Source organism: Hemitrygon akajei, chromosome 12 (assembly GCF_048418815.1).
Source record: "Hemitrygon akajei chromosome 12, sHemAka1.3, whole genome shotgun sequence".
Lineage (NCBI taxonomy): Eukaryota > Metazoa > Chordata > Chondrichthyes > Myliobatiformes > Dasyatidae > Hemitrygon > Hemitrygon akajei.
In genome coordinates this window covers 75151041-75178557 of record NC_133135.1, presented here as the reverse complement: position 1 = coordinate 75178557, position 27517 = coordinate 75151041, and the positions used below count along the sequence as shown (strand labels likewise).

Sequence of the window (27517 nt, the reverse complement as noted above, 5' to 3'; positions counted from 1 at the left end):
GGAGATAGGTACAAGAAAATTTCGAAGCCATTGAAATATCCCTTGATGTGCAATTAAGTCAATCATCAAGACATGGGAAGAATATGGCACAGCTCTAAATCTGCCTTTATAGGTCGCCCTCAAAAACTGAGTGACCGTGCAAGAAGGGGACTAGTGAGGAAGGCTACCAAGAGACATATGACAGCTCTGGAGGAGTTACAAACTTCAGTGGCTGAGTGGCTACGTATACAACTGCTGCTTGGGTAATTCACCAGTCTCAGCTTTGTAGGAGAGTGGCAAAGAGAAAGCCACTATTGGAAAAAAAAAACTTGCATGAAATTTCTGCTAGATTTGCCAGAATGCATGTGAAGTCAGCTGGAAGAAGGTTCCATGGTCTGATGGAACCAAATTGAGTTTTTTGGGTGTCAGGCTAAACTCTGTTTGGCAGTAAGCCAAACACTGCACATCATCAAAAACACACCATTCCTACTGTGAAGCATGGTGGTGGCTGCATCATGCTGTGGGGATGCTTCACTGCAGCAGGCCTGGAAGGCTTGTGAAGGTAGAGGATAAAATGAATGTAGCTAAATATAGGGAGATCCTGGAGGAAAGCCTGATGCAGCCTGCAAGAGAACTGCAACTTGGGGGAAAGATCTGTTTTCCAGCAAGACAATGACTCCAAGCATAAAGCCAAAGCTATACAGGAATGGCTTGAAAACAACAAAATTAATGTTCTGGAGTGGCAAGTCAGAGTCTAGACCTCAACCCAATTGAAAATTTGTGGCTGGACTTGAAAAGGGCTATTCGCTCATGCAATCTGGCAGAATATGAGCAGTTTTGTAAAGAGGAATGGGGCAAATTTGCAGTGTCCAGATGTGCAAAACTGGCAGAGACCTCTCCACACAGATTAAAGACTGTGATTGCTGTCAAAGTTGCATTTACTAAATACTGACTTGAAGGGGGTGAATACTTACATAATCAATTATTTTGTGTTTTATATTGTAATTAATTAATTATAGAGATCTGTTTTCACTTTGACATGAAAGAGTCTTTTTCTGTTGATTAATGTCAAAAATTCCAAATTAAATTCTCTCTGATTCAATCTTGTAAAGCAATAAAACAAGGGGGTGAATACTTTTTATAGGCATTGTATACAGTATATGTCAGCATAAGTTACTTTGAAATTAATTTTCTTGCAGGCACTTACAGAAAAATAAAAAGATACAGTAGTTTATGAAAAATTGTACAGGAAGACAAAGAACATACGTCTAAAAGAAGACAAATAGTGCAAATAAGAAATAATTTTGAGAATATAAGTTGTAAAGAGACCTTGAAATTGAGTCTCTACATTGTGGAATCAATTCAGAGTTATGTTGAGTGAAGTTATCCATGCTGATTTAGGAGCCTGATGGGTGTAGAGTAATAACTGTTCCTGAACATGGTGGTGTGGGACCTATTGCTTTTGTATCTCTTATGCAGTGGTAGTACTGAGAAGAGAGCATGGCCTAGATGGCAGAGGTGCTTGATGATGAATGCTACTTGGTTGTGACAGCGCTCCATATAAATGTGCTTAATGGTGGGGAGGGCTTTGCCTGTGATGGGCTGGACTGTTTCAAGCACTTTCTGAAGACTTTTCTGTTTTTGGGCATTGGTATTTCAATATTGGGCTGTGATGCTTGAGATACTCTCCACTGTACATTTATAGAAATTAGTCAAAGTTTTTGGTGGCATGCAAACTTCTAAGAAAGTAGAGGCTTTGTTGCACCTACTTTGTGGCACTTAAATGCGGGTCTTAGGACAGATCTTCTGATATAATACAGCAAAGAATTTAAAGCTACTAACCCTCTCCACTTCCAATCCCTTATTGACTCATGGACTTCCAGTTTCCTCCTCCTGTAGTCAATAATCAGCTTTTTGGTTTTACTGATGTTGAGTGAAAGGTTGTTGTAGAGGCACCATTCAAGCCAGATTTTCATTCTCCCTCCTGTTTACTGTTTCAGTGCCACCTTTAATTTGGCTATCAAATGTGGTGTCATTAGCAAATTTAAAAACCATATTGGAGCTGTACTTAGCCACAATCATAGATATAAAGTGAGTAAAGCAGGAGCTAAGCACATAGCCTTGTGGTGCACCTGTGCTGATATTGATTGTGGAGGAGATGTTATGTCAGTCCATATTGACTGGGGTCTACATGAGGAAATTGAGGATCCAGTCACACAGGGAGGTATCGAGATCCATTTGTGCATAATTGTCAGTTTATTAAGATTTCCTAGTTTGACTCATTGTCTGGTTTCCAACTACAGAGCACAGAATGAGCCTTATTCAGCCCATTGTATTGACTCTGTTAAAGATGTTCAATTGATCACATCCCCAGATGTTCTTTGGTAATTATCTCAACTTGTTGTCTTGTAGTTTATGACGTGTTGGGTTTCCAATGATGTTGGTTTTCCTTTTTGATATGAAACCAGTACAGGGTTTTTGAATGTTGCTGTTAAATTTCTCAGACCTTTCTTTGTTCCAAACAGAGTAGCTTCTGTTTCTCAATTCTCTCCAATTAAGAAATCTGCCAACCCTAATGTCAATTCAGAAATTTTTCTCAGCTGCCTCTAGAGCTTTCATGTCTTTACAAAGAAACACAAAAAACAATCCTGTGGGCAACATTTTCTACTAAGCTGTGATAGTATTAGATATGTTATCATATTTATTATGGATGAACACATCGAGCACTGATGAAGGAAACGCACCATCCATCATCAAGGACCCCTACCACTCATGTCATGCTCCCTTCTTGCACTTGCCATCAGGAAAAAAAAAGTACAGGAGCCTCGTGACTCCCACCACCAGGTTCAAGAATCCCTCAGCCATCAGGCTCTTGAACTACAGGGATGACTTCACTTGTCCATCACTGAATTGTTCCCACTGAACTGGACTCACTTTCAAGGTCTCTTCATCTCATGTTCTTAGTGTGTGTGTGTGAGTGTGTGTGTGTGTGTATAATATATACACACACACACCTCATCTATTTATTTATTTATCTATCTATCTATCTATCTATCTATCTATCTATCTATCGTCGTTACTATTATTTATTTATTTTTCCTCATCTCAGGCTGGTAAAACTTGCTGCCTTTTGAAGATAACTTTAATGGTGAGGAGGGTTGTGCCTATGATGGAACCTGTTGAGCCCTCAACCTCTGCAGCTTCTTTCAGTCATGCATGTCGGAGCCTACATACTAGGCTGCCATGCAGCCAGTCAGAATGCTCTCCTCTTGACATCTGTATAAATTTGCTGGAGTCTGTTGGGTGACATATCAAATCTCCTCAAACTCTTAATAAACTATAACTGCTGCATGCCTTCTACTTACTGTAGCACTTACACCCACAGTGATGAAGTGCTTTGCCTGAGGAGTGACTTGGATCTGCTCCAATTTGCCTACCACCACAACAGGTCAACAACAGATGTCATTTCATTGGCTCTTCATTCAACTTTAGAATATCTGGACAATGAAAATGTATCTTTCAGGATGCTCTTCATTGACTACAGTTCTGTATTCAACACAATCATCCCATCAAAACTAATCAAAGAGCTTCAAGATCTAGGCCTCAATTTCCTCACTTGTAGACCATAGTCAGTTTGGATTGGCAACAAAACCTCCTCCAAAATCACCATCAGCACAAGTGCACCACAAGACCGTGTGCTTAGCTGCCTGCTCTACACACATTGTACCTGTGATTGTGAGGCTGATTACAGCTCCAATGCCATATTTAAGTTTGCGGATGACACCACTGTTGTTGGCTGAATTCAATGTAGTGACGAATCTGTACATAAGAGGGAGTTTGGAAATCTGGCTGAGTCGTGCCACAGCAACAACCTCTCATTCAATTTCAGCAAAATCAAACAACTGATTATTGACTACAGGAGAAGGAACCAAAGGTCCGTAAGCCAATCTTTATCAGAGGATCAGAGGTGGAGAGAGTCAGTAACTTTAAATTCTTCAGCTTTATCATTTCAGAGGATCTGTCTTGGATCCACTATATATCTGCCATTAGACCATAAGAGAGAGGAATAGAATTAGGCCATTTGACCCATTGAGTCTGCTCTGCAACTTCATCATGGTTGATCCATTTTCCTTCTCAATCCCATTCTCCTGCCTTCTTGTAACCTTTCATGCTCTGACTACTCAAGAACCTATCAACCTCTGTCTTAATACACCTAATGAAGTGGCCCCCACAGCCACCTGTGGCAACGAATTCCATAGATTTAATACCCTCTGGCTAATGAAATTCCTTCTCATTTTTATTCAAAATTGATAGGGACCTTTTCTAAGGCTGTGCCCTCTGGCCCCAGACTCCCCATAGGAAACATCCTCTCCACATCTACTTGTCAAGGCCCTCCAACATTCAATAGGTTTCAATGAGATCCCCCCCCCCCCCCCATTCTTCTAAATTCCAGTGTGTCCAAGCCCAGAGCCACCAACTGCTGCTCCTGCGATAACTTTCATTCCTGCAATCATTTGTGTGAGCCTCCTCTGAACTCTCTCCAATGTCAGCATATCCTTTCTTAAGGCTGCTCACAATACTCCAAGCGAGGCCTCGTCAGTGCCTTTATAAAGCCTCAGCATTACATCCTTGCTGTTAGATTCTATCCCTCTAAAAATGAATTTGTATTCCTTACCATTAACTCAACCTGCAAGTTTACCTTAGGGAATCCTGCACAAGGACTCCTAACTTCCTCTGCACCCCTGATTTTTGATTTTTCTGCCCCTTTAAGAAATAGTTTATGCCTTTGTTCCTTCTACCAAAGTGCATGGCGATATATTTCCTGACATTGTATTCCACGTGCCACTTCTTTGCCCATTCTCCCAATCTTTCTAAGTTCTTTTGCAGCCTCCCCGCATCCTCAGAACTATCTGTTCCTCTTTTTGTATCATCCACAAACTTGGCCATAAAGCCATCAATTCCAACTTCCAAATCATGTAAATAGAACATTAAAAAAGTGATCCCAAAACCAACACTTGTGGAGCACCACAAGTTACCAGCAGCCACCCAGAAAAGGCCTCATTTATCCCCACTCTTTGCCTCCTGACAATCAACCATGCTAGTATCTCCCTGCAATACCATGGGCTCTTAGCTTGTTAGGCAGCCTCATGTGCTCACCTTGTTAAAAGCTTTCTTAAAATCCAAGTAAATAACATCCACTGACTCTCTTTTGTTCCATCCTGCTTGTTATTTCCTCAAAGAATTCTGACAAATTTGTCAAGCAAGGTTTTCCTTTAAGGAAACCATGCTGATTTTGGCCTATTTTATTATGTGCCTCCAAATACCCTGGGACCTCAACCTCAACAATCAACTCCAACATCTTCACAACTACTGAAGTCAAGCTAACTGGCTTATAATTTCCTTTCTTTTACCTCCCTCTCTTCTTGAAGAGTGGAGTGAATTTGCAACTTTTCACTCTTCCAGAACCATACCAGAATCTTGTGATTCTTGAAAGATCATTACTAATGTCTCTACAGTCTCCTCAGCCACCTCTTTTAGAACCTTCAGCTGTAGTCCATCTGGTCCAGGTGACTGACTTATCTAACTTCAGAACTTTCAGTTTCCAAAGCAGCTTCTCCCAAGTACTAGCAATGGCGCTCACTTCTACTTCCCTGCCACTCTGCAGGTCTTTTGCTGTTCTCCTGGGGTTCTTTTTCACCTCCTTCAGCATTGCACATTGTGCTGTTAGTGTGATCTTTGCAGGACACCTACTCTTGGGGAGGGTAGCAATTATACTGAATTTACTCCATTTGTAGACAGTTTCTCATACTGTGGACTGATGAACACTCAGGCCTTTAGAAATGCTGTTGTAGCCTTTTCCAGCTTCATGCACCTCTATAATTCTTCTTCTGAGCTCATCTGAAAGTAGTTTTGATTGCAGCATGGTGCACATGAACAGGTGTTTTTTGAGAGGAGCAGGCTCTGTCAGTAACCTGACTTTGTGTGCCTTTTAGTAGGGCAAGGCACCTCTGCAACCCACATGTTCAATCTCATATCATTGATTGGAACACCTGACCGTCCTGTACTGTCAAGATGAAGCCACACTCAGGTTGGAGGAACAACACCTTGTATACTGGCTGGGTAGCCTCCAACCTGATGGCATGAACATTGACTTCTCTAACTTCCGTTAATGTCCCTCCTCCCCTCCTCCCCTTCTTGCCCCATCCCTGATATATTTAGTTTTTTTTACCCCCTCCTCTTTTTTTTCTCTCTCTCTGCCCATCATTCTGCCTGTTCTCCATCTCCCTCTGGTGCTCCCCTCCCCCTTTCTTTCTCCCTAGGCCTCCCATTCCATGATCCTTTCCCTTCTCCAGCTCTGTATCCCTTTTGCCAATCACCTTTCCGGCTCCCAGCTTCACCCCACCCCCCCTCCGGCCTACTCCTATCATTTCGCATTTCCTCCACCCCCTCCTACTTTCAAATCTCTTACTATCTTTCCTTTCAGTTAGTCCTGACGAAGGGTCTCAGCCGGAAACGTCAACAGTGCTTCTCCCTATGGATGCTGCCTGGCCTGCTGTGTTCCACCAGCATTTTGTGTGTGTTGCTTGAATTTACAGCATCTGCAGATTTCCTTGTGTTTGCACCTGACTCCAGATAGCTTTTGTAGAAGGCATTACCCCAGAGGTTCAGATACTTTTTTGAAACTAGACAGTTTTTATTTAAATGGTGTACTCCGTATTGCCGAAAAGTAGTACAATTGTTAGTGTGTTACTAGTTTAGGCAGATTGTGTTTGTCTATTAGATGAAGATCAGACAGCATTTTATGAATGGCAAATGTGGCAGAAAATGCCTGATGAGACTGGATAGCTTATTATTTGGTGCAGTTGTTCTGCAGTTTACTTAGGGCTTCTGCACATTCCTGATGCATAGACTAAAGGTTCTCAATACAATTGTGAATGCTTCTCTATTTTGAACAGTGATGTGCCAGAAATTTCTAAGTTTTCATAGGACTACTGTATATCTTTAAAGAAGGCTTTGAGCACATCCTGGAATCTTTTCCTCTGTCCACATAGCAATTTCTTCTTGAGTCCAGAGGAGAGTCCCTCTTTTGGGAGTCTGGCAGTGGACGCAAACAACTTTGTAGGGGTCTGGGGAAATATTAATTCTTCTATTTAATACTATACTTGGATATGTACTTCAAATGCACTACAAAATTGCCGTTTGATTTAGGTGAACAGTTCCTTTTGAACCAAAATTGATGCGCGATGCTTCATTGCCACCTCTATGCCACAAATTTCTACTTTATTTACTTTACTGAACAGTCAGGTTCAATACCCAAATTTCTCACCAAAGACTGGAGTGGGGAGTTGTGATGCTGTTGTGAATCTTTCAAGAAGGTTTTGAATACATCCTGGAGATGCCGGAGGCGGCGCAGTGTGACGTCCATGCACGGTCGGGGACTGGCTTCTCCTATCAGTGCTCTCAGTGTTTGATCTGTGGAACAACAGACTGGATTGCAGTGGCTGTGCACTGCTGGGAATCTGCACAATCAATTTGCAGGACATATTGCTCAGGGTCTATGTTTTTTTGTGTTATATTTTCATGGTGACCTTTCAAATGCTGAAGTATACAGCTATAGATTAATATTCTTATTTCATATTACTTGAGTCAGACAGGCATTGATGTCACTGAATTAGTCTTCTATATGTGACTTGTTTCAACCTAAATCGATTGGGTCTAAGGCTGCCTCCATTCTTTGAGAGGCTGATGGATAAATTCCCTTGGTGCTGATAACCACCTCAAATTTGCTGCTTATAGTCCATTGCTTTCTATAGTTATCAACTTTTGATAATTTTTCCAAAAAATTCTAAACATGTGTATACTTCCAGCTCCTTTTAATGCATTTATTTAGCCCAAGTCAGTAGAATTTCATCTTCTAGATCAAATGTCAGTACATGCATTTTGCCATTCCATATCCACACAGAAGATGGCAGTATGCAGCATTCTGAAAGATAATTAAATACAGATTATATTTTAATTATGCTGAGGCTTAAATACTTTTATGTCAAATATTCTTCAGAAGCATCAATTTTAAATGAAAAATACAATTAAGTTATTCAGTATTTATTTAGTGAAAAAATATCTATTCATCCTGATTATATTTAACTCTTCCACAGAACTTTTCCAAGAACATATTTGCAATTTTACAATCAGTAAAAGCCCGGGAAGAAGGTCGAGCACCAGAACAAAGACCTCCACAAAACATAATACCTCCGGTAAGAAGAAAGTTGAATGTAGTTTTTAACCATTTCTCTTTCTGAGAGGGAATAAAATTTATTTCTTATAGAGTTCTTTCCTGACTTTTTCTTGGATATTGCCAATCTCTTGCATCCACAGTGAAGAAGTTGGTTTTAAGATGAGATTTAAGAAATATTGTTGACAAAGTATAACTAGATTCATGTGGGATTTAAAAAAAAATGTTTTGATAACCTAAAGAATAATTTCAGGCCCTAAAGATGGCATGTGGGAAGCTTGTCAGATGGTATCACAGATAAAGGTGATTTTATGGAAAGAATGAAAAGCAGAGATTGTTTTTCTTTAAGGTGAGAAAATTAAGAAAGGTTTTAAAAGACCAAGAGGGAGGAATTCATATCTTCCAGTGAGTGGGTTGGGAATTAAAATTTAAAGATTTAGGTAACTGACAAAGGTAGAAGGGAAATGAGAAGAATTTTGATTCACATATTAACATCTGGAGCAGCATTTTACTTGCAAATGTTGTGCAAACAGGTTCCATCAAAACTTTCAAAGGCAAACACACTTGTACTTGCTTAGGACTTACAATGTTAGAAATAAAAGTCAGGATGTGGGAATAAATGGTACAGCTCTTTCATAGGGACATTTGAAACAAATTACCTTTGCTACTGTTTTATCTTGTCTTTATGTGCCACAAACTGTAAAAAAATACGTGCAAAATCACAATTATAATAGAGCGGGAAAACAAATCAAGTAACTGATTTGGCACAGGAAATACACAAAGTTCTGTTATTTCTATATCTGGTTAAATAATGAATGTACTTTAACTATTTTTTGCAAATCCAAGCAGGTAAATTTTTAATATACAAATGTAATCCTAAATAAACATTCATGTGGTCCTCATTTATACTGGTCATCATATGTTTTCCATTTTTCTTGTAGATTTATATTTAAGAATCACTTTTTGTACTTGTATTATTAAATATTTTATTGTTTTTATTTTGCAGGACCCAGCTCTAAGAAATAAACAACCTATTCCAGCAGCATACAACAGATATGATCAGGAAAGATTCGCAAAGAAAGAAGGTGAATTTGCACTATTCTCCAATGTGGCCATTATAACTTGCTTTCCCCTTCGTTTTCCTCGCTGTCAAATGAACCTTTTGCTTTACAGTTCAGCAATATTTAGGCATTCAGTATGTTGGATTAGCAGTGAACATGTGATTGTCAGAAAGCTATTGTTATACAACAGATTCTCTATTCAGCTCAAAAGCTGACAAAACTGAAATCTTTTAAAGTATTAATTTGCAGCTCAGTATTGCATTATTAAATAGTTTGTTTACAGTTTAGGGAGATGATGTGAATGACTCACATTGTGTAAAAGCTGCAAGGATCTTTTAGTTATGGTTGACATGTCAGCCAGCTCTAATCCATGATAATTTGCATTCATAATTGTACTTAATGCTCAACACGACAAGAAAAGCCTGCCTTGGACTTTTTTCATTAATCATGCACTTAATGAAATGTACAAAAATGTTTAATGAGTCCCTCAAAACATGTATGTGACAGGATGTAACCAGGCATATTGTATTTGTAGTAAAATTGCTTTATCGTTTTAATGCCTTGTAGTGGATGAGATGAAATAACACACTTCTTGTGATGCCATATACGTAGCCATTTTTTTATTCCTTTTTTGTCCATTTTGCACTTGGCTTCCTGATTTGTTCATTATTTTGACAGACAATATTATTGAAATCTGAATTATACAGAAGAAAAATCTTGCAGTAATATATTTTCATAATATTTAGGAATTTAGCACATTAGGTTCTGATGTTTATGTGCAGACTAGATCAATGTACCAAATTAATTATGCTTATTTAAGAAATTTTATATTTCATTTGCAGAAAGTAATTATTCTATTATCAGGAGCAGATATTGATACAATGATATTACTGCACCCCTTTACAGCAGGTTTCAAACATAGCAGTTCTGCTTTGAGCTGCCAGATAAGGGTTGCACAGCATTGAATATATAAACAAAAGGTAAATCCTATGGGTATGTTGCAGAAAGAATGTCAAAATTATAAAGAACTTAGTCTTGCACAAGCACAGAAATTCATCAAAAGTTAGCACTTAAAATAATTTATGAAATTTACAAACTGAAATCAATTGCACATATTTGTCATAAGAAAGAATAGTCATTTTAAATCCCATGGATGGGTAAATCCCTGGATGTATCCTTTCGTTATTGTACGTGACTTGTAATGGTACTGGGGAATGGAGATTTCTGTTTAAGTAAAGTCTTATTTTGCAGTGGCATTATTTAGCAATAGGAGTATCAGGAGGCTTCAGTGAGATGAGGCTGAGCAGGTAAGTGCAGTTGAGGTTTTTGTTAGTATTATTGTTCCTTTTAGAGTAGGTGGGATATCAGTGAGGACAGTGGGACACTCTTCCTGCAGGATGAGGGAGATCAGGGAGAATACCACTGGGAAATATGCTCACTGTAGCTCCTTGCTGACTATCTGAAAGAACTGGACCTGGAGTTGGGTGTACTTGGAATTGTCTGGGATCCTGAGAGCTTCATACACAAGAGTTTTAATGTGATCACACTTAGAGTACAATATGCAGGTTGTTGGCTGGCCTCCAGGAGAGGTAAAGGCAAGAGACAGACAGAGCAAGATCACCTGTGACCTATCCTCACAGCAACAATATCCCTTCTGATATTGCTGGGTGGTGGGAGGATGACCTGTCGGGGTGCAGTAGCAGACAAGTCTGTGCCACTGGCCCGGCTCTGAGCCCCAGCAGGGAAGGGTAAAGCTAGTCAGAGCAGTGGTGATAGGAGACTTGATAGTGGAACAGAGAGGAGACTCTGTGGCCACAAAAGAGACATTAGGATGGTGTCTCAGAGTGACTGCTTAGCATTCTAAAGGAGAAGGGATACGGTGAGCATTCATGGTAGTGGTACATGTGCATGTAATACACTTTGGAATGTTGAATTTGAAGGGAGAGTACATGGTTAATGGCAGAATTTTTGGTAGCACAGAGGGATCTTGGATCTATCCAAGTCCATAGATCTCTCGAATTACCATGTAGGTTCAAAGATTGAAAGTACATTCATTATCAAAGTATGTGCGCAGAATACAACTCTGAGATTCGTCCTCCTGCAGGCAGCCACCAAACAAAGAAACTCGATGGAACCTGTTCAAGAAAACATCAAGTATCCAATGGGCAGGGAAAAAAATTGTGTAAATGGCAAAAAGTGAGTGAGCAGCATGTAGAATATCAAACATCAAACCAGGAGTCCAATAGTTTAGTTCATTTCAGTTTAGCGCAACACAACTAGTCCACTGCTGGCTGCAGAGCCATTCTTCACCAAAGATCCCCAGTCCACGTTGATCACCCCAATCAAACCGCTCAAAAAACAGCAAAAAGAAGATAATCAAAATCCAGGAGCACATGGAACATGAAGCTCAAAGCCCCCCAAAATGAGTCCACAGTTTTGCCAATCGGTTCAGACAATGTGAATCCCTAGACCCCTGTACTTTCCTTCAATGGTAGCTAGCGAGAGGGAGAGGAAGACTGGTCAAATGCAGGCAGACAGCACTGAATGCCTGCCTGTCCTCCACCCTCGTCCTCATTGACTTTGACCTTGCTCGGTGCCTCAATCAAGAGAGAAGCAATGGAGTTGATAATGGGCTTGCACCCTGTCTCCAGGCCTCTAGGCCACACACTCCACTCCAAAGCTCACCGAAGTCTTCAGAGACAGCAATGCTCTATCAGCCCAAGAACACACCATCAAAATGTAATTCACAGGTTCCAATTCCACACAGTTTAGTAGTAGAATCATATTTGAAAGATGAAGTGTAAAAGAATTAGTTCTGTGAACTGTCTGTAGGGCGCTACATTGTTTGCTGGCACTGGTCTTGAAGATAGGGTGGTTAAGAAGGCATATGGTGTGTTGGCCTTAATTAGTTGGATAATTGAGTTCAAGAGCTGCAAGGTAAAGTTGCAGCTCCATAAAACTCTGGTTAGACCACACTTGGAGTAGTCTGTTCAGTTTGGATGTGGAAGCATTAGAGAGGGTGCAGAGGAGATTAACAAGGATGCTTTCTGGATTAGGTAACTTACTTTATGAGGAAAGGTTGATCGAGCTAGGTTTTTTCCCCCATTGAAGAAGAGGATGAGTAGTGACTTGATAGAGCTATATAAAATTATAAGAGGCATTGACAGAGTGGACAGCCAGGGCCTTTTTCCCAGGGTGGCAGTGACTAATACCAGAGGACATCCTTTTATGTGATTGTAGGAAAGTTTAGCAGAGATGTTAGAAGTAAGTGTTTTGCACAGAGAGTGATAAATGCCTGGAATGTGCAGCCAGGGGTGGTGGTAGAGGCTAATACATTAGGGACACCTAAGATTTTCTTAGATAGGCATATGGATGAAAGGGCTATGAACTTTGTAGGAGGGAAATGTTAGATTGATGGAAGAGTAGGTCAAAACATTGTGAGCCGATGCAACTTTTATACTATGCTATACTGTTCTACATCATGATGGGTATAAACAGGCCTATTACCTTGCAAACACGAGGAAATCTGCAGATGCTGGAAATTCAAACAACACCACACACAAAATGCTGGTAGAACACAGCAGGCCAGGCAGCATCTATAGGGAGAAGCGCTGTTGACGTTTCGGGCCGAGACCCTTCTTCAGTACTAACCAAAAGGAAAGATAGTAAGAGATTACCTTGCACCTGCATGATAGGATAGATGGGTGGACGTGTGTGTGTTTTAATGTTTGGACTATAATGCGTAAGAGTGATGAACTTGCACAGGTCAGCACATGGAATTATGATGTTGTGGCCGTAACAGAGACTTGGTTGAGAGAGGGACAGGGTTTCGATCTTTTAGTTAGAGAAGGAGGTAAAAGGGTGAGTGGGAAGTTGCTCTATTTATCAGGGACAGTATCACTCAGAAAAGGCATAATGGAAAGTTTATCCTGAGTCCATATGGGTAGAATTCAGTAGTAAGAATGGTGCAGTCACTCTGGGGATACTACAGAATCCCTATCCCTATCACGTACAAACCTTTGATATCTGTCTATACAAGCAGTCCTCGCATGACCCTTATCCTTCTCCACCTCACTATCTGCTCTAACACTCTGGTTCCCCTCCCCCTGCAATCTAGTTTAAAACCCCCGGAGCAGAACTTATGATGTTGTGGCCGTAACAGAGACTTGGTTGAGAGAGGGACAGGGTTTCGATCTTTTAGTTAGAGAAGGAGGTAAAAGGGTGAGTGGGAAGTTGCTCTATTTATCAGGGACATATAAATAGTCTCCCTCCCCCCCACCCTCAATAGTCAAGAGGGCATTGAAGAGCAAGCTTGGCAGATTAGAGAAAGGTGTAAAAATAACAGTGTTGTTGTAATGGGTGACTTCAACTTCTGTAATATAGACTGGGGCCTCCTTATTGCAAGAGGATTAAATGGGGCAGAATTTGTTGTATATGTAGTAAGAAGGATGGATGAGGCTGACAAACTAAGGGAACCTTGGATGTCGAGAGAAATGGTGAATTAGTGACAACGATATTCCTGACTCTCCATGCAGGACTGACAGTAGAGAAGCTTCTGACATAATGAAGGAATTCCTGAACACCATCAGAGATGGAGGACCTTCATTACTGCTCTAAATGCAGCAGTGTATTGGCAGTAAGCAAGTTGCTCATAGAAGGCAGAGAGTAGTGGTCCAAGGAGCTTATTCTAACTGGAGATCTGTGATTAGTGGTTTTCTCTTGGGATCTCTGCTTTTTGTGAGACACCCCCCCCCCCCCCCCCCCCCCAGGTGGTGCGGCACACGGCAACAGCGGCCTTTCGGATGTGGTGCTACTTTAGTTTTCTAATTTAATTTTAAGGCACAATTAGGGTTTAGGCCAACAGATAACAGAGTGACTATCTACCATTGCCAGATACTGCTACAATACACAGATTGCCTTCATGAAAATCTGCTGGTTAGATTGCGTGACCTCGGCTTGCTGAGGGAATCGGGCCTGCAGTCCTCGGAGTCGCCTGATGCCGGTGGCCAGAGTTGAGGACATTGTAAGTGATGTGCGAGGAAGCGGAAGCGAGGCAAGCGGGCAGGAGTCCGTGCCAGGAAAAAAGCAAGCCCTAGCCGGCCAGCTCTCATGTCCATTCTGCTCTCCAATGGACGTTAAATTGGACTACATCTGTGGCAACGAAATACTCAGCGGGAGTACAGAAACGGACGGAATCCCGGACGCCGCCATTCAGCTGTTTATTTATGTAACAGATTTTGCCCCAAGCTATCGGACTACCAACCTACTGCCCTCTGCTGTGCCTATTGTCTTGTTTATTATTTATTGTAATTCCTGCATTGTTCTGTGTACTTTATGCAGTCCTGGGTAGGTCTGTAGTCTAGCGTAGTTTTTGTGTTGGTTTACGTAGTTCAGTGTAGGTTTTGTATTGTTCATGTAGCACCATGGTCCTGAAAAACGTTGTCTCGTTTTTACTGTGTACTGTACCAGCAGTTATAGTCAAAATGACAATAAAAAGTGACTTGACATATACACACACACACACATGCAAAAATGGGTGGGTTAGTAAGTTTGCAGCTGACAAGAATATTAGTGGTGTTGTGGATTCAGTAGAAAACTGGCAAAGGATACAGTAGTATATAGATGAGTTTCAAATTTAGGAGGAGAAATGGTAGATGAAATTTAACCAGGAAATGTGAAATGCTGTACTTTAGGAGATCAAATGTGAAAGGACAGCATACTATTAATGGCAACCCTTAACAGTGTTGATATGGGGAGTGACCTTGGGGTCTAAGTGCATGGGTCCCTGAAAGTACCTACATTGGCATGCAGGGGGCACCCCTGGTCAAAATTTCTGTTACTGTGAATAGTTAAGTGAGTAGAAGATGAACTGATCTCCAAAAGTCATAAAGTTAATGATGAAACATTCCTTTCAACATTTTAAGCAAGATTAGTGTATTATTTTTGTTTTGTACAATTTTAGAGTGGGAGAAAAAGGAAATGAGCACCATGCAAAAGTTTGGGCATCCCAAGAGATTTGAGCTCTCAGATAACTTTTACCAAGGTCTCAGACGTTAATTAGCTTGTTAGGGCTATGGCTTGTTCACAGTCATCATTAGGAAAGGCCAGGTGATGCAAATTTCAAAGCTTTATAAATACCCTGACTCCTCAAACCTTGTCCCACCAATCAGCAGCCATGGGCTCCTCTAAGCAGCTGCCTAGCACTCTGAAAATTAAAATAAATGACGCCCACAAAGCAGGAGAAGGCTATAAGAAGATAGCAAAACGTTTTCAGGTAGCCATTTCCTCAGTTCGCAATGCAATTAAAAAATGGCAGTTAACAGGAACAGTGAGGGTCAAGTTGAGGTCTGGAAGACCAAGAAAACTTCCCAAGAGAACTGCTCGTAGGATTGCTAGAAAGGCAAATCAAAACCCCAGTTTGACTGCAAAAGACCTTCAGGAAGATTTAGCAGACTCTGGATTGGTGATGCACTGTTCTACCTTGCAGCCACACCTGCACAAGTATGACCTTCATGGAAGAGTCATCAGAAAAAAACCTTTCCTGCATCCTCAGAACAAAATTCAGCGTCAGAATTTTGCAAAGGAATATCTAAACAAGCCGGATGCATTTTGGAAACAAGTCCTGTGGACTGATGAAGTTAAAATAGAACTTCTTGGCTGCAATGAGCAAAGTATGTTTGGAGAAAAAAGGGTGCAGAATTTCATGAAAAGAACACCTCTCCGACTGTTAAGCATGGGGGTGGAGCAATCATGCTTTGGACTTGTGTTGCAACCAGTGGCACAGGGAACATTTCACTGGTAGAGGGAAGAATGAATTCAATTAAATACCAGCAAATTTTGGAAGCAGACATCACACCATCTGTAAAAAAGCTGAAGATGAAAAGAGGATGGCTTCTATAACTGGATAATGATCCTAAACACACCTCAAAATCCACATGGACTGCCTCAAGAGGCATAAGCTGATGGTTTTGCTGTGGCCCTCATAGTCCCCCAACCTAAACATAATCGAAAATCTGTGGATAGACCTCAAAAGAGCAATGCATGCAAGATGGCCCAAGAATCTCACAGAGCGGGAAGCCTTTTGCAAGGAAAAATGGGCGAAAATCCCCCAAACAAGAATTGAAAGACTCTTAGCTGGCTACAGAAAGCGTTTACAAGCTGTAATACTTTCCAAAGGGGGTGTTACTAAGTACTGACCATGCAGGGTGCCCAAACTTTTGCTTCGGGCCCTTTTCCTTTTTTGTTTTTTTGAAACTGTGAAAGACGGAAATAAAAAAAGTAATCTTGCTTAAAATATTAAAGAAATGTGTCATCTTTAACTTTATGCCTTTTGGAAATCAGGTCATCTTTTACTCACTTAGCTATTCACAGTAACAGAAATTTTGACCAAGGGTGCCCAAACTTTTGCATGCCACTGTATTATCAGTTGATAAGGTGGTAAAGAAGGCATATGGAATGCTTAACTTCATTAAGTGAAGTATTGTGTTCCAGAGTTGGGAAGCTGTGTTGTAGTTCTATAAAACTAGTTAGGCCGTATCTCAGTATTGCATTCAATTCTGATTGCCCCATTATAGGAAGGATTTCCAGGCTTTGGAGGGGTGCCAGTTTCCCAGGATGCTATCTGAATTAAAGCCCATGTGTTATTAGGAGAGATTGGACAAATTTGTATGTTTCCTTTGGAACGGCAGAAGCTGAGGGGACATCTAAAAGAATTTTCCAAAATAATGAGAGCCATAGGTAGAGTGGACAGCTGGTGTCCTTTAACTAGGGTTAAAATGTGTAATACCAGGGAGAATGCATTTAAAATGGGAGGGTGCAAGTTCAAAGCAGACGTGTAGGGCAAATATTTCACACAGAGTAATGATTGTCTGGAATATGCCTGCAGGGGTTATGGTGGAGGCAACTATAATAAATGTTCAAGAGGCTTTTAGATTGGCACATAAATGTGCAGGAAATTGGGGAATATGTTCCTTATATAGTGATGAAAGGGTTAGTTTATTTGGACGTTTTAATACTAATTTAATTAGTTTGGCACAACGTCATGGGCCAAAGGGTCTGTTCCTGTGCTCTACTGTTATGGATTCTATGAAAAATTTCCATATATAATGAAATTAAGCCCTTCTCCATGTCTTCCCATTCATGAACTTCAACTTCCAAAAATGTATAACTTGTAGTAATGTTGTTTGTGTAGAAATTCTCTGCTATTGTTCATCTTTGTAGTTCATATCCATTAAAATTACAATTTTATGGCTTCTGATCTATTTACAGGCATTTCTTGTGTTTCATTTTGTTAATTCAAATAATGGTGATTGCTTTTGCTTTCTTATGCCTCTTAGGTTTTGAATGGATAACTTGTACGTTTTCAACTTTACAGAGAGTTATCTACTTATGAAATAGCTTCAAATACATTAATTGGCGAGTTACAGAATTGCAATTGTGTGAGTAACTGCTATAATAATTCTGTAACTTGCCATTTAGTGTTTTGATAAACTTTAAAAAAAAAATCAGTAAGGAAGGGTTATAAACCTGCAGTTTGATTCCTACCTTTGATTTGTCCAAGTTTCAGATGAAAGGAGTTGGTTGTTTTGTGTTTTTATATTAAAAAGCAGAAGCTATAACATTCTTTATGACAATAACTTGAGAAAGGCAAAAGAAATTAACCATCTGAATATTGGCACTGAATTCTTCTACAATCAAATCTATACTCTGCGCTTACAAAATAAAACCTTACTTCAAAAATGCAGAAGTGCTTTGGTCAATAAATTTGGATTAGAAAGAACATTTTTCATCATGCAAAGGTCAAACTTAATTGAAGGGGTAGAGGTAAAAATTTATTTTAGTTTCAGTAATGATCATATTTCATTTTTCCTGACAAATCAGTGCTGTCATGATTGGGATAATGGCTTAACAATGTAGTCATGGTTTTATTTTCAGCTTTCGCTAGTATGAGAATTGAAGTCCCATGAAAAAGGGGAAGCAATTTATGTATTTTACTTCATGATTTAAGTTGTTTGTGAGAATATAAGATGCTAATTACTTTAACTATTTACATTATTGTCAAACTTTTTATTTGATTATTGAAACCTTTGAAGAGTTTTGAAATGTCGGACAATGAGAAGCATTTAAAATTTTGGGTTGAGTCTCAGCACATGATACAGGAGGCATTCACTAAGTGCAAGCCTGCTGTGCCTTGCTTGATATCTAACAACTATAATGTGTCAGGTTGGATGGTCCTGCATATCTGGAACAATTAGGCAGTATGTCACTCAGAATGATTCCAAGTACTTTTGTTGGAGAAGCACTTATTTTGGTAGCTAATTATCTCTGGTAATTATCTGTAGAATGAGATAATCACGATAGAATTTTTTTTGTAGATTTCAAAGGAATGGGCTTGGTCAACATGCTGGTCCTTAACAAGCATCAGCACATTAGTTACATGCATTCTATGTCAATAGATATTTTATCACTTGAGAAAAAATCAGGACTGCAGTGCATTATCACCAAATTTATGCCACTCCCAAGAGCAGTTTCATTTCTCCATAAAGGACTTCTGGTTAATGCATAAGCATGTTAGATTTATATGCATTTGCAGTGGGATGAAATGATCTTGCGTGGATTTTATTTTTTAAAAGGTCTTCATTTATGTTGAGAGTGAGGCAAGATTGTGAAATGTCAGACACCATCGGTGAAAATTAAATCACCTCTGCTCGTTGATTATAGAAAAGATAGAAAATCTCAGAACAGCAGTGTAATTTTGAAATAAATGTTTTAGTTAAGAGCTTTTGCATATATGCAGAGGAGAAAACCCATGTGAAATTGTTAACAATTTGTTTTATACAACATGTTAAATATTCCAGATATAACTCATTTATGAGAATCCACACTTGAAAAATAAATTGCAGAATGGAAAAGCAGCTCTTGATTTTGGGATCACTTTCTCCTTTTTTGCTGTTAGTAGAATCACGAATTCTGTAAATTGGTAAATGCAACATGAGGAAATCTGCAGATGCTGGAAATTCAAGCAACCCATACAAAATGCTGGTGGAATGCAGCAGGCCAGGCAGCATCCCCCTTGAGAATATCCTACAGCAGCCCCGATATATCATGGACCCTAGTACCCTGGAGGTAACACACCATCCTGGTATCTCTTTTGCGGTCGGAGAATTTCCTTCTGTCCTCCTAACTATCAAGTCCCCTATAATTACTGCACTGCCAGACTATACCCTTCTCTATTGAGCCTCAGTGTGCCCACCAGCCTGGCTGCAGTTGCTGTGATCTGATGGGTCATTCCCCCCCCCACCAACAGCATCCAAAGAGATATACTTGTTACCGAGGGGAATGGCCACAGTGGAACCCTGCACTGATTTCTTAATCCCCTTACCTCTCCTGGTGGTCATCTATTGTCCAGAGCCAGTACTCTGGGTGTGACCACCTCTTCAAAAGTCTCATCAATAATACCCTCAGCCTCCCGAATGATCGTGAGTACATCCAGCTTCAGCTCCAACTCATTGTCCCAGTTAGTCAGGTGCTGAAGTTTGGTTCACTTCCCGCAGATGTAGTCAGTCAGGTATCCTGAATTCCCACATCTGACAGGAAGAGCATTCCATCCTGACTACTGTGTACTTTTATTTAACAAAAGGCTTACCTCTTGTTAACTGTGACTCCACCTGTTTATGCTGAAGCCTGTTAAACCAAAGCCTTCACACACTCTCCTGGCATAGTCCAACAGTGGTCACTCCGCTCCAGCTGAGTTTAGGTCTCTGCTTACCATGCTTGCACAGTCAAAAAAGAACAATTTTGACTGAATTTGCTCCTTTTCTACTCCCTCTCTCATCTTCAGTTGGGCTCTGGCACCGACTCATACTCCCCATGCCTGAACCACCAAAAAAAAGAAAAGAAAAAAGCACATTGAAGAAGACGTACAAACAAACTGGATGAACTCAGCAGGTCGGGCAGCAACGTTGACTGCTCATTTCAACGGATGCTACCCGACCTGCTGAGTTCATCCAGCTTGTTTGTATGTCTTGATTTGACCACAGCATCTGCAGTGTACTTTGTGTTTAGCACATTGAACAAATTTTAGCGTTTTTGACTCATTTCCATCTCATATAGTTTGTGATTCTTCCAAAGGATACTATAATTTGCCAGTAGCACATGCTCTCCATATTGTGAGAGTGGGAAAGAAGTATAAAGTGAGATACAATAGGTGGAAAGTCAAGTGGATCAGGAACATTAGCATCCACCATTTGTCCTAAATGTTTCAGTGCAGTACAGTCGGCTTTCCTTATCTGCGAGTTCCGCATGCGCAAATTCAACCAACCGCGAATCGAGAAAACCAGGAAGTGCTGTTCCAGCACTCGTTGTTCGAGCATTGTTCACCTCGCGTCTCATTCGTTCACTACTTTGTTCCTGTGAAAAAATGGCTCCTAAAAAGCAATTACATGGCCAAGGCAATTCCTCAAACGCTAAGAGGGAGCATGAAGTGCTATCTCTCACCGAGAAGGTAGAAATATTAGATCTTCTGATAAGTGGCATGTTGCTTTCTGAAGTGGGCCATAAGATCGGTAAGAATGAATCAAGCACTCGCAAAATAAAGCAGAAAGAAGCTGAAATTCGTGGAAGTGTTAGTGCTGCAAAAATGGTCTCTCTGGTTCATGATAAAGTGCTTGCAAGGACTGCAAAAGCATTAAGTGTGTGGCTAGAGGACATGTCACAGAAGCATATCCCTGTTGATGGCAAAATTATACGTGAAAAAGCTCTTAGTCTCTATGAGCACTACAATGATGGGGTTGATGAGAGCAAGAGAAAAGAGTTTAAGGCTAGTAAGGGATGGCTGGCTGGCTATGTTAAGTACTACAACCTCAAGAACATAAAGATCACAGGAGAATCGGCATCGGCTAATACCAAGGCCGCAGTAGCGTTCCCAGATGAGCTCAGGAAACTCATAGAAGAGAAAGGCTACCTTCCAGAGCAAATCTTCAATTGTGATGAAACGTGCTTGTTCTGGAAGAAGATGCCCAATCGTGCCTACATCCATAAGAGTGCCCAGCAGGCCCTGGGGTTCAAGGCCTGGAAAGATTGCCATACTCTGGTGCTGTGTGGCAACGCAGCTGGTCACATGATCAAGCCAGGACTCATCTACCAAGCAAACAATCTTCTGACTCTTAAGAACAAAAACAAAAATTGCCTACCCGTGTTCTGGCAACACAACTAGAAGGCTTTGGTGACGGCAATCTTGTTCTTGGAATGGGTCCACCAGTGCTTCATTCCTGAAGTCAAGAAATACCTCTAAGAGAAGGGGCTGCCGTTCAAGGTCCTCCTCGTAATTGACAATGCTCCCGGCCATCCCTGATCTCTCAGCTTCGCCGACGATAATGTGAAAGTGATGTTCCTACCTCCTCCCACTGCGTCATTGCTGCAGCCACTTGATCAAGGCACAATCAAGTGCGTTAAGATGACTTACATCCACCTCACCTTCGGGAGGATTCATGCTGCCCTTGATGCTAACCCTGACTGCAGCGTCATGGATTTATGGAAGAAATTCACAATTGCAGAGGCTGTAGATGCCGTAAAGCCCGAGACAGTCAATGCATGTTGAAACCCGCTATGGAATGAGACAGTCAGTGATTTCAGGGGCTTCCCCACTATTGATGCAGAAGTCAGGGATATCTTGAATCTTGCAAGGGAAGTTGGCGGGGAAGGCTTCTCTGACATGATCGAGGACAACGTCGAGGAACACATAGAAGAGCACAGAGAAACCCTTACCAATGAGGAACTTGAAGTTTTGCTGAAATCCTCTACAGAAGATGATGATGAAAATTTAGAGGAGGCAGAACCATCAATTTGGACACTTGAACAATTTGCAGCAGTTTTTCAACAGGCGCAAGTGATGAAGGATATGACCCTCGACTACGATCCTTCGATGGAATGAAGCCTTGGTGTCACCCAAGGGATAACAACATGCCTACAACCACTGCAAGATTTGTTTGATGATGCAAAGAAAAAGAAGAGACAGCTTCCTATAACAATGTTTCTAACTAAAGCATGTGCAATTCTGAAATCTCGATGTTCAACGCTTGAAGATCCTCAGCCGTCAACCTCCACAGTTCCTGACTTCAGTATTATTGAGCCTCCTCCAAAGTGTCCTTATTCCCTAAACAAGACATTGTAACAATTACTGTACAGATGTTACAAGTTTTACTCGTTTGATCATTGTTCGCCTTGAGTCTCGTTCGTTCGCTGCTTGTGCTGTGAGCTAGAGGAACATTAAGTTTTTTTTTCTTGTCAATATTCCCTAAACAAGACAGTGTACAACTATTTATGTAGCATTTCCATTGTATTGATCCAGTCCAGATCGGAGGCAGCATCTCCAATACCATCACACTGAGCACGGGGGCCCCCCAGGACTGTGTGCTCAGTCCACTGCTGTTCACTCTGCTGACCCATGACTGTGCTGCAACACACAGCTCGAACCACATCATCAAGTTCGCCGATGACACGACCGTGATGGGTCTCATCAGCAAGAACGACGAGTCAGCTTACAGAGAGGAGGTGCAGTGGCTAACGGACTGGTGCAGAGCCAACAACTTGTCTCTGAATGTGAACAAAACAAAAGAGATGGTTTTTGACTTCAGGAAGGCACGGAGCGACCACTCCCGACTGAACATCAACGGTTCCTCAGTAGAGATAGTTAAGAACACCAAATTTCTTGGTGTTCACCTGGCGGGGAATCTCAACTGGTCCCTCAACACCAGCTCCAAAGCAAAGAAAGCCCAGCAGTGTCTTTACTTTCTGTGAAGGCTGAGGAAAGTCCATCTCTCCCCCCCCCCATCTTCATCACATTCTACAGGGGTTGTATTCAGAGCATCCTGAGCAGCTGCATCACTGCCTGGTTTGGAAATTGCACCATCTTGGATCGCAAGACCCTGCAGCAGATAGTGAGGTCAGCTGAGAAGATCATCGGGGTCTGACTTCCCGCCATAACGGACATTTACACTACACGCTGCATCCGCAAAGCAAACAGCATTATGAAGGACCTCATGCACCCCTCATACAAACTCTTCTCCCTCCTGCTGTCTGGGAAAAGGCACCGAAGCATTTGGGCTCTCACGACCAGACTATGCAACAGTTTCTTCCCCCAAGCCATCAGACTCCTCAATACCCAGAGTCTGGATTGACACCAACTTACTGCCCTCTACAGTGCCTAATGTCTTGTTTATTATTTATTGTAACGCCTGCACTGTTTTGTGCACTTTATGCAGTCCTGGGTAGGTCTGTAGTCTAGTGTAGTTTTTTTCTGTGTTGTTTTTGACTTAGTTCAGTCTAGTTTTTGTGCTGTTTCATGTAATACCATGGTCCTGAAAAACATCTCATTTTTACTGAGTACTGTACCAGTAGTTATGGTCGAAATGACAATAAAAAGTGACTTGACTTGACTCGAATTAGGTGTTATAAATTCTGTAATCTAGAGATGATTAAAAGTTTTACTTGTTTGATCATTGTTCACCTCGCTTCTCATTTGTTTGCTGCTTGTGTTGTGAGAGAGAGGAACATGTACAGTTTTTTTTCTTGTCAATATTCCCTAAACATTACAGTATAACAACAATTTACATAGCATTTACTTTGTATTAGGTATTATAAGTAATCAAGAGATGATATAAAGTATATGGGAGGATGTGTGTAGATTATATGCAAATACTACGCTATTTTATTTAAGGGATTTGAGCATCCACGTTTTTTGGTTTTTTGAGGTCCCGGAACCAATCCCTCGCGGATAAGCAGGGCGGACTGTATTGAATATAATTCTACTGTTACGTATTCGGGCAACAATAATATAGATGAGTTAGGCAAGGGGTTTTATAACGAATAACACGTTTATTAAACACTGATAACAAACCCCCTTCAAATGTAAACAACCCAAACAATGGTCCGAGCTCAGCTGCTGGCAGCTGGTCAGACAGTTCTTAATAGCTTTGCAGTCTCAAACAGTCTTTAAAGTAGTATTGGAAAAAACAGTTCTCCAAAGCGAATTGCCGAATGAAAACAGTTCAAAGAACGATATGCCGACAGTTCAAAAGCTCACGGTACTTTTAAAAGGAGAGACTTTTTAAAGCGATGTAAATTCTCTTCCACATCGATGTCCTTCGATTCCCAGCGTCGAACTCCCACGTCGAATTTTATTAAATATAACAACTTAAAGTGACTGACCTCTCTTCCACAATATTCTCAATCTCCCTTTCTGGTCATCCCAGGGGTCAACAGCGAGAATAGTCAACGAAATCCTTCCGAATGAGGATCACACAAGGTCGAAGTCAATCCATCGAAAATCGATTTTTCTTGATCTCCAAACTTCACTCTCCATTAGCAAAGAAACCGTTGGCTCTAACCTTTTAAACTTTAGGCATTATATAAAACTTCATTTTTAACTAAACTGCGTCATCACATTAAATCACACAGTGATATGAAGTCATCTTGGCAAATCCAGCCACGAACTGCCCCACCTGACAGGGTGGGTCTTCCTTTTATACCCTGTAGAAAAAACCTGTCACATGACCTCTACTGGCGGGAAAATGACATCACTCCACCATTACCTCATGTCCAGTATAACTTCAACCCCAGTCACGTGACAAGGGTACCACTGTCACGTGTCACGGGTACGTAACACCTCCCTCCAAAAAAAAACATTTTTGGTCTATCCAGAACAAAAATTTTTAACAATTACTTACAAGAAAAAAAAACAAATGTATAAATCATATAACATACACAATATACAATACAGTAGGAGTGTTACAATAAAAAAAACCACTCCAAAAAAAAAATTACATTGTACATTCAATATCGAGATAGACAATCAGCAACCACATTATCTTTACCTTTAATATGAGTTATCACAATATTGTACTCTTGTAACATCAAACTCCAATTTAACAATCTTCTGTTTTTGTTTTTCATCTTACTCAGAAAAACTAACGGATTATGATCAGTGTAAACAATAAGTGGTTTTTTGAGTTGTACCAACATATACCTCAAAATATTCCAAAGCTAAAACAAGAGATAACAATTCTTTCTCTATTGTTGAATAGTTTCTTTGATGCTTATTAAATTTCTTAGAAAAGTAAGCTACTGGATGATCAACCTCATCACCCTCATTCCTTTGCATCAATACTGCTCCCGCAGCTTCATCACTAGCATCCACAGCTAATGAAAAAGGTTTTTCAAAGTCAGGTGCCTTAAGCACAGGTTGTTCACATATCATTGTTTTCAATTTTTCAAATGCTTCCTGACAAAACACTGTCCACACAAACTTCACATTCTTCTGCAGAAGGTTAGTTAATGGAAGGGCAACATTAGCAAAATTCTTACAAAATTTTCGATAATATCCTACCATTCCCAAAAACCTTCTGAGAGTTTTTTTCCCCGTCGGAGTGGGAATTTCCAAAATTGCCTGAACTTTTGCCTGAACAGGAGCTACCTTACCTTGACCTACAACATAACCAAGGTAAGTCACAGTAGCATGTCCAAATTCACTCTTGGCTAAATTAATAGTCAAGTTAGCTTTTGAAAGCTTTTCAAACAATTTCTCCACCGCAATTATGTGTGCTTCCCAAGTATCATTTCCTGTCACTAAATCATCAATATAAGCATCAGTATCTTTCAAACCCTGAATCACAGAATTAATCATCCTCTGAAAAGTACCTGGGGCATTCTTCATCCCAAATGGAAGAACATTATACTCATATAACCCAGATGGAGTTAAAAATGCAGAAATCTCTCTACCTCTGTCCGTTAATGGAACACACCAATACCCTTTTAATAAATCAATCTTTGTAAGGAACTTTGCTTTTCCAACCTTATCTACACAATCATCCACTCTAGGAATTGGATATGCATCTGTTTTCGTTACAGCATTCACCTTCCTATAGTCCGTACAAAACCTAATACTACCATCAGGTTTTGGCACCATAACACATGGCGAACTCCAATTCGAGTTAGAATGTCTAATAATATCATTCTCTAACATGTATTCAATTTATTTCTCAGCAAGTTCACATTTTTCCATGTTCATTCTATATGGATGTTGTTTAATAGGTTTGGCATCTCCAACATCTACATCATGTGAAGCTATAGTAGTCCTTCTCGGAACATCTGGAAACAAATCCTTATACTTAAAAATCAATTCCTTCATCTGTTGTTTCTGCTCTAGCTGTAAATGTGCTAATTTCTCATCCATATTTTCCAAAATAGTCGAATTAGGTAACCTAACAGAAACAATGTTAGATTTAGAATGAAAGTCAGATGAATCATCTATCATGTTCCCAGTTAAATCCAACTCATTCTCACTAACCACAACAGTCACAGTATCAGATTGTTTCTCAAAATATGGTTTAATCATATTTATGTGGCAAAGTTGTGTTGACCTTCTACGATCTGGAGTTTTTATTACATAATCCACATCATTAACTCTAGACACAATTTCATAAGGTCCATGAAATCTAACTTGTAAAGGATTTGTCTGCACTGGGAAAAAAACCAACACCTTATCTCCAGGCTTAAACATCCTCATCCTAGCTTCCTTATCATACCAAGTCTTCATTTTCTCCTGAGCCAACTTCAAATTTTCCTTGGCTAAGCTACAAGCTTTATGTAACCTGTCCTTAAATTTCAAAACATAGTCCAACAAATTAGTATGCACTTCCTTACTAATCCACTGTTCCTTCAATAAAGCTAAAGGTCCTCTAACTCTATGCCCAAACACAAGTTCAAATGGACTAAACCCTAAAGATTCCTGTACCGATTCCCTTACTGCAAATAAAAGTAAGTTTATACTCTCATCCCAGTCACCTTCATTCTCCACACAATATGTCCTAATCATATTCTTGAGAGTAGAATGAAACCTCTCCAAAGCACCTTGCGATTCTGGATGGTATGCAGACGAAGTAATTTGCTTAGCTCCCAATTTATAAACTATCTGTTGAAACAATCCAGACATAAAATTACTACCTTGATCAGTTTGTATTTCCTTAGGCAATCCAAAATAAGTAAAGAATTTTATAAGAGCCTTCGTCACAGTTTTAGCTTTTATATTCCTAAGTGGTACTGCCTCTGGAAACCTAGACGAAGTACACATGATAGTCAACAAATACTGATAACCAGTTTTTGTCTTTGGTAATGGACCAACACAATCTACAATAACTTTAGAAAACGGTTCACCGAATGCTGGAATAGGTCGTAATGGAGCTACTGG

At 40.3% G+C, this 27517-nt stretch overlaps 1 protein-coding gene across 1 annotated transcript in view; it reads left to right on the top strand.

Moving 5' to 3' along the window:
* Nucleotides 1-27517, top strand: part of cdc73 (cell division cycle 73, Paf1/RNA polymerase II complex component, homolog (S. cerevisiae)) — a 315070-nt gene that overhangs the window by 66248 nt on the left and 221305 nt on the right. Inside the window, exons 8-9 of the mRNA XM_073063512.1 lie at nt 8136-8234; nt 9219-9297. Of these exons, the coding sequence (XP_072919613.1) occupies nt 8136-8234; nt 9219-9297 (178 nt within the window). The remainder of the gene's footprint in view (nt 1-8135; nt 8235-9218; nt 9298-27517) is intronic.